General features: G+C 43.9%; 1 protein-coding gene across 2 annotated transcripts in view; it reads left to right on the forward strand.

The window, feature by feature from the left end:
• Window positions 1-4,739, forward strand: part of FAM20B (FAM20B glycosaminoglycan xylosylkinase) — a 54,999-nt gene extending 50,260 nt beyond the window's left edge. For both annotated transcript variants that reach the window (XM_007536009.3, XM_060197744.1), the window contains exon 8: window positions 34-4,739. In XM_007536009.3, the coding sequence (XP_007536071.1) occupies window positions 34-265 (232 nt within the window). In that variant the 3' untranslated portion in view covers window positions 266-4,739. The remainder of the gene's footprint in view (window positions 1-33) is intronic.
• Window positions 4,740-7,500: the final 2,761 nt, after the last annotated feature.

Here is a 7,500-nt window from a genome sequence, read left to right on the forward strand (position 1 = left end):
GGTTTATATAACCTATCCTAAACCTTCTTTCAGCATTCGAGTTTCTACTTGGAACAGACTGAACTACCTAAAGAATGGTGTGCTGAAGTCTGCCTTAAAATCTGCCATGGCCCCTGACCCCATCTTCCCAGTGCTCTCCGACCCCCACCTGGATGCCATGGACCAGCGGCTTCTGAGCATCCTGGCCACCGTGAAGCAGTGCACTGACCAATTTGGAATGGACACTGTGCTGGTGGAAGACAGGATGCCTCTCTCCCACTTGTAATTTGCAATACAAACCAAGTGAAACTTATTTTTTACAAAGGTAGAGAAACAGCACAATTGATTCTAAATGATATGAAATAGACTCAAAATGTCAGCAGTGAGTTCTGGTGAGGGGACAGTGGCCTTGGATTTCCTTGATATTTTCTGTAATCAGAGCTAAAGCAAAGACCACAGGTTTCGGACAACAGAGCTCTTCTTGCTGGATCACCTCCTGACTTCTTCACCAGTGGGCACCAACGTCAGTTGGTCTTACTCTCATGCCAAAGGACCCTGGACCCTGAGGTGTTTGAATAGGCTAATTCTGGAACTAGTTCTGGAGTGTGCTTTGGGTTCAACCTAACAATCCTTTCCCCACACCTGCAGATTTTTCTGAAATGCCTTTGCAATATTTTGAGTCCCTTTTTAAACAAGATTAGTCAAATGGAAAAGTTTGCTGCCTCCTCGGGAATGGCGGCCAGTCAAAGCTAACCTTCTCTGGAACCAGAATAGCAGCCTGCTCTGTTGGAGGGGAGATGTTTTTAAGATAGAATTGGAAAGATAAGTGCAGGAAAGATGTCTGGGTTTTTAACTTACTGGATGGTCATGCTTTTGATAGTTGTTTGAAAGAGAAGGGAGAGAAGCCCATTTGGTAGAACCAGGATCAGAGAAGATTGAATGAGTGGAAAAGTTTCCCCTGCATTGTAGTTCCTAAAGCAAGTTAAAGCAAACATGATTTATACCTATATGAAATCTGCTTTATGACAGCTGTGCCCCAGATCAACAAAAAAAAACTGTCTCAAGATCATTGTTACAATCCAAGCATGAGTCTCCTGTAGAGATCCCCACCCCCTTTTGCCTAAAGCAGACACATCCTTTGCAAATTAACAAACTTATTGAAGGTATTAAAGATAATACTGAATGAGAGGTTACCCTGTGATCTCTGCCATCCTCATTTCTCTTGTGAAATGAATGTCCACCTCTGCTTTAAGGCTTTTGGTCATTGAAGCTACTGTTCCCATGAGATGGCTGTCCTGCTTGTGCCTTTCTTGTGAGAGAAGCCAGCAAACTCAGTAAATGCTGGTGTACAACTTGCTGTTGGCTGGACTAGTCTTGTGCTAGAGGCCCCACAGAGGACTAGAAACAAGAATTTTCAGCCTTCTGAGCCTTAAAATTAAGGAGGTTACCAGGAAGAGCCTTAAGATTCTGATTTATGTCAAACACTGATTTCCTTGTTGAATAACTTTGTTGGTGTTTTGAACCCGTATGTAGTAGTAGCCTTCCATTTCTCTTGGCTGTTTCACTTGCAGGTAACTGAACTATAGGTTTGTTCTGGACTCTGGATCATGGAGAAAATGAGGGAAGGTGCAGGCCTGGTTGATGACACCCAGTCTGTGTGACTCAGCTCTGTGTCTTATTCTTTTTCTTTTTTCTTATTTCTTTATTGGGGAATTAATGTTTTACATTCAACATCTGTGTCTTTTTCTTTCATCTTTTCTGGATGCCTGCATTTGTCAAATAGAGTCTTAAGAGTTAAACAGTGTAGTTGAACATATTTAATGCTAGCTTTGGAAACCAGTTTTAGGCAGCTACCCATTCAAAAATTGCTTCAAATTTATGCCCCAATTTTCTTGCACCGAAGATAACAAGCTGAAAGATATGGCTCAGTGGTAGAGTATATGCCTCACCTGTGTGAGCCCTAAGGTTCCATCAATGGCATCTCAGCCAAAAAAGAAAAAAAACAGAACTGGGAAGTCAGGCGGTAGCGCAGCGGGTCAAACGCACATGGCGTGAAGTGCAAGGACCGGCGGAAGGATCCCGGATCGAGCCCTCTGGCTCCCCACTTGCAGGGGAGTCGCTTCACAGGCGGTGAAGCAGGTCTGCAGTTATCTGTCTTTCTCTCCCCCTCTGTCTTCCCCTGCTTTCTCCATTTCTCTCTGTCCTATCCAACAACAACAACAACATCAATAACTACAACAATAACAACAAGGGCAACAAAAGGGGATTAAAAAAAAACATCAGAACTGAATCAGCTGTGACTACTTCAAAATAGCATGAAGTTAGGATATTGTATTTTATATTCATTTTGAAATATAATGAATACAAGGATGGACTGAATTATATTTTTTAAAAGGTGTTGAATTTAAGAAGATAGATATTGGTACAAAACACTGAAAAGTGTCAACAAAAAAGGCATTGATTCCAGGTTAAAAATCATTTATAGGGGAGTCGGGCTGTAGCGCAGCGGGTTACGCGCAGGTGGCGCAAAGCACAAGGATCGGCATAAGGATCCCGGTTTGAACCCCGGCTCCCCACCTGTAGGGGAATCGCTTCACAGGCGGTGAAGCAGGTCTGCAGGTGTCTATCTTTCTCTCCTCCTCTCTGTCTTCCCCTTCTCTCTCCATTTCTCTCTGTCCTATCCAACAACGACAACAACAATAATAACTACAATAATAAAACAACAAGGGCAACAAAAGGGAATAAATAAATTAAATAAATATTTTTTTAAAAAATCATTTATAGGCGGTATGTCCAGTAGATTCACAGCTAAGCATGAACACACCCTGACCAGTGCATGCCCCAAGGCTGAGTGGAAGGAAGGTATGAGGAAGGACATTTCCTGGCAGCACTGTTCCCCTGGAAATGTCAGTCAGTTGAGCTGATTCATGGACTCATGGGGCTTTTTTTTTTTTTTTTTGGAGGTGGGACATGTGGTACCTCTGCTTGGCCACAATGGAACAAACAAGAGTTGTTCTCAAACAGGGAAAGTTATTACTAATGCTGTCTGCTAAGGAAAAATGTAAGAAAACTGATTTGAAAACACCTCACCCATTTTTCAAAACATTGCCCAAAATGTATAATTCCATGCATTTCCCCTTGTATGTGAAACTTCTTGATCTTAAAAGTTGTTTAGATCCATAGTGGTTAGAGATAGAACTATGCTGACAGAGATGTGACAAGGAGCTGAGAATATGAGTGTAAACCTCAGTGGGATTGGACTGAGCTAGAAGATGATACCTGGGTGAATCTTGGAGAAAACTAGGTGGGGGAGATAGCATAATGGTTATGCAAACAGACTCTCATGCCTGAGATTCCAAGTTCCCAGATTCAAACCCCCACACCACCATAAGTCAGAGTTGAGCAGTGCTCTGGTTAAAAGAGAGAAAGAAACTAGCCACAAACTTTTAGTCCTAAATAAGTCAAACACTAAATCCAGTTTGGAGAAAAGGAAGAGTAGATAACCTTTCTTAGGGTTGTAACTCTGTTCTCTGTATGGTTTATTTGTTAGAATCCAAAAAATCGTTGGAAGGTTCTTGCTCTGCCCTAAGCTGGGTTTTCCTGCCTCCACTAACAGTCGAGATGGAAACATCTTCATAAAACCCAGGAGAATCAGAACTCCCTGCCTGTTCCAGTCCTTCTCCTACTTCTTAAACATCTTCATAAAACCCAGGAGAATCAGAACTCCCTGCCTGTTCCGGTCCTCCTCCTTCTTAAATATGTTTATTCCAAAGTTTGGGGAAATAGGGGAATAGAAGTTTCATTCTAAAATTATTCTTTAATATAAGGCTGTATTGTGAGTTGTAAATAATTTTCTGTGCAGAACAAAGTAATAGGCTCTGATTTGCTCAGAGCATTGTTCAGTAATATATTAAGGCACTTTCCCTGTTTGCACTCAGGATTAATGTGTCGAATGAAATTTAAGGAGGAAATGGAAGACTTCAGGTGTAACCTTGCATATTATTTTGGGAAAGATGAATCCTTTACACTGCAGTTTTTCAATGTCACCTGAAGGCAACATGTTACTTCATAGAGATCCATCTTTAACAAAAAAATTTTTTAAGCCTTTTTTTTTTTTTTTTACTGTAGCCTCTCTTCTCAGAGGTCCAGTAGATGATCTGACTTTTGGTGGTGAAATAGCATCTGTCATTGTCCTGCGCACTTCACCCTGTAAGCTTGGGCTTGTGGAAACAGGAGTGGAGGTATATGTTTGTATGTAGTTGTGTATGTATTCTAGCAAAAGAAAACTATTTATTTTGACTGAGAAACACTTGTATGATTCCCTTAGTCCCTGAGAGTGGGCCCAAAGTGACAGAACAATTCAGCAGAGACCTAGGAGCAACCCTGCAGTGCAGGCTCAGATGAGGCACTTGCCAGACACACCTGGCTACATGAAACTTGTTTATACAGGGAAGACCAGCTCTCCCTTTGATTCCTCTAATCTGGTTCTAGATAGCCACGGGCTTTTAAAGAACCAAAGTGTAAGCAAATACAAAATGGTTGGGGGAGCAAGGACAAACTTGCTGGAAGGTAATTTTTTTGTCCAAAGAGAGGTTTCCCTTCTCCTCTTCTGATCTGCCGAGGACTTCCTCTCGGAACTGTTGCACAAATGGAGGGTGTGCTTGGTAAGACACAAAACAAGACAAATGCACTCCTCAATTTCTAATGTGTTCTTTAAGTTCTGGTTCTGAAAAAAAAATGAATAAAGATTTTAATAAGTATTGGTGTATCATCTCTGTTCTTTTTCTCCTCCTTTTGGGGTCTTCACAATGTTTCCTGCTCCAGTTTATTTTAGGAAACAGACTATTCACCCACTTCAATTCCACAGGGATTGTTTCCAGTATCTAATGGGTAAGACATTTATGCTTCCTCTCTAGTCTTCAAAAGACCAGGTTGTGACCATGCCATAATATTATTTATTTATTTTTTTTAACCATAGCACTGATAAGCTCTAACTTATGGGGGTGCAGGGGATTGGACTTGTGACTTCAGAGCCTTAGGCATAACCATTATGGTATCTACCCCTGCCCCCATAATATTTTTATTTAAAAAATTTATTATCTTTATGAGATTAGAGGTAGCCAGAAATTGAGAGGAAGGGGGAGATAAATACCTGCAGCCTTGCTTCACCACTTGGGAAGCTTTATCCCTGCAGGTGGGGACCAGGGGCTTGAACCTGGGTCCTTGCACATTTTAACATGTGCGCTCAACCAGGTGTGCCACCACCTGGCCCCAGTTCCAGAATTTTCCATAGGATAATTCTTTGGTGACCTTTGTATATTTTGCATCTTATTTCTACTTTCTTAGTGTCTTTAAAGAATTATGAACCATGGGGGGGGTAGGTAGCATAATGGTTATGCAAAGAGATTCTCATGCCTAAGGCTCTGAAGCAAAAAAAAAAAAAGGTATGAATAGGGTGGAGGGTAGATAGCATAATGGTTCTTCTTCTAGCGTTTGCCCTTCTTCCGTAGCCAGTCAACAGCGTCAGGTTGAGCCTGATGTAAAGTTTCGAGACCTCCTTTGAATCTGGAGAGGTGGCAGTCGTTGACTATGTGGGTCATAGTCTGTCTGGAGCCGCAGGGGCAGTTCGGGTCGTCTCTGGCTCCCCAGCGATGGAACATAGCGGTGCACCGGCCATGGCCTGTTGGATAGCGATTGAGGAGGGCCCAATCATAACGCGTGCTAGGTCAAAGCTGGGTTGACGCTTGCAGGGGTCTGTGATGAGGTGTTTGTTCTTTACCTCAGCTGACTGCCAACTCTGTTTCCAAGAGTCTGGAACAGAGAAGTTCAGTGTAGGCATAGGGGACCAGATTGGGTGACGAGACGTCAAGCGTTGGACAGGGTGGGCGAAGATATCCGTGTATATTGGCAGGTCCGGTCGAGCGTAGACGTGGGAAATGAACTTAGATGATGCCGCATCCCGACGAATATCTGGCGGGGCGATGTTGCTAAGAACTGGCAGCCATGGAACCGGGGTGGAACGGATGGTTCCAGAAATTATCCTCATGGAGGAATATAATTTGGAATCGACCAAGTGGACATGGGGGCTACGGAACCATACTGGGGCACAGTATTCTACAGTGGAATAGCATAATGCCAGAGATGATGATCTGATGATCGTAGTGTGGAAGCGCTCGCGCCCCATGAGGAGCTGGCCAGTCTTGCAATGATGTTATTCCTCGCGCCCACCTTTGCTGCAGTTTTTATGAGATGTTCGTGAAATGACAGAGTGCGATCGAGAGTAACGCCAAGATAGACTGGCTGGGCTTCATGCCGGATTCTCGTATCGTCAAGCTGCACATTAAGCTCACGCGAGGCCGAGGCATGGTGTAGACGGAAAACAGATGATACCATTTTTGCTGTGCTAGGGATTAGTCACCATTTTTTACAGTAATCAGATATCAGAGACATGTCTTTCGTGTTTCCTCGAGGATGTCAAACTTGGATGCCTGAGTTGCACAGCAGATGTCATCGGCGTAGATGAACTTCCTTGAAGAAGTTTCTGGGAGGTCATTGATGTAAATATTAAATAGCGTAGGAGCCAGAACAGAGCCCTGGGGGAGGCCACTTGAGACAAGTCTCCATCTGCTAGACTTGTCACCCAGATGCACCTGGAATCTTCTGTTTTGGAGAAGAAACGATATAGTGTTGGCCACCCATGGAGGCAGGCATCTTGAGATCTTGACTAGGAGACCAGACCGTGTCATAGGCTGCTGTGAGATCAACAAAGACAGCACCCGTCTTTAAATTCTTCTGGAATCCATTTTCAATGTAAGTTGAGAGGGCCAGGGCTTGTTCGCAGGTAGATCTTCCTGGGCGGAAACCAGCTTGGGCGGGTGATAGGAATTTCTCTGTAAGAGGAGAAATACGTAACAGAAGCAGCCTCTCAAGGAGTTTGTAACACATGGAGAGGAGAGAAATTGGTCTATAGCTGGCGGCCAGTGTTGGGTCTTTCTTTGGTTTCAAAACTGCTATTATCTTCGCACGACGCCAAATTTTGGGCATAGATTCGGATTCCAAGATGTGGGACAGGAATGAAGCGAGCCACTTCTTTGCCACAGGGCCCAAGTTAAGAATGAGTTCTGGGGTGATGTTATCATAGCCAGCAGCCGTTCCCGGTTTAACCCTCTTCAAAGCGTCTTCCAGTTCAGACAGTGTAAAGGGAGAGAGTTTTGGAGATGGACAAGATAACCAGAAGTGGGATGACCACTCATGGGAAATTTCTCTTTTCCAGAGTGGGTCGATCTTAGCACGGCCAACTTGAGTTAGGTGACTGGCCACTGAGTTTGGAGATACGGGAGGATGGGAGACGGGAGGGGGTTGGCTACCGGCACCCAGACTATGAAGAAGCTTCCAGGACTTCCTACTTGAGTGGGTGAAGTTCAGACTTTCCGTGAGTTGTTGCCAGCAGGCTTGGCGTGCTGCATCCAGGGAGGCAATGAGATGGTCGGCCACATCTGGGTTGCCCGACTCATCATACTG

The sequence above is a fragment of the Erinaceus europaeus genome, chromosome 9 (assembly GCF_950295315.1).
Source record: "Erinaceus europaeus chromosome 9, mEriEur2.1, whole genome shotgun sequence".
NCBI classification, from domain to species: domain Eukaryota; kingdom Metazoa; phylum Chordata; class Mammalia; order Eulipotyphla; family Erinaceidae; genus Erinaceus; species Erinaceus europaeus.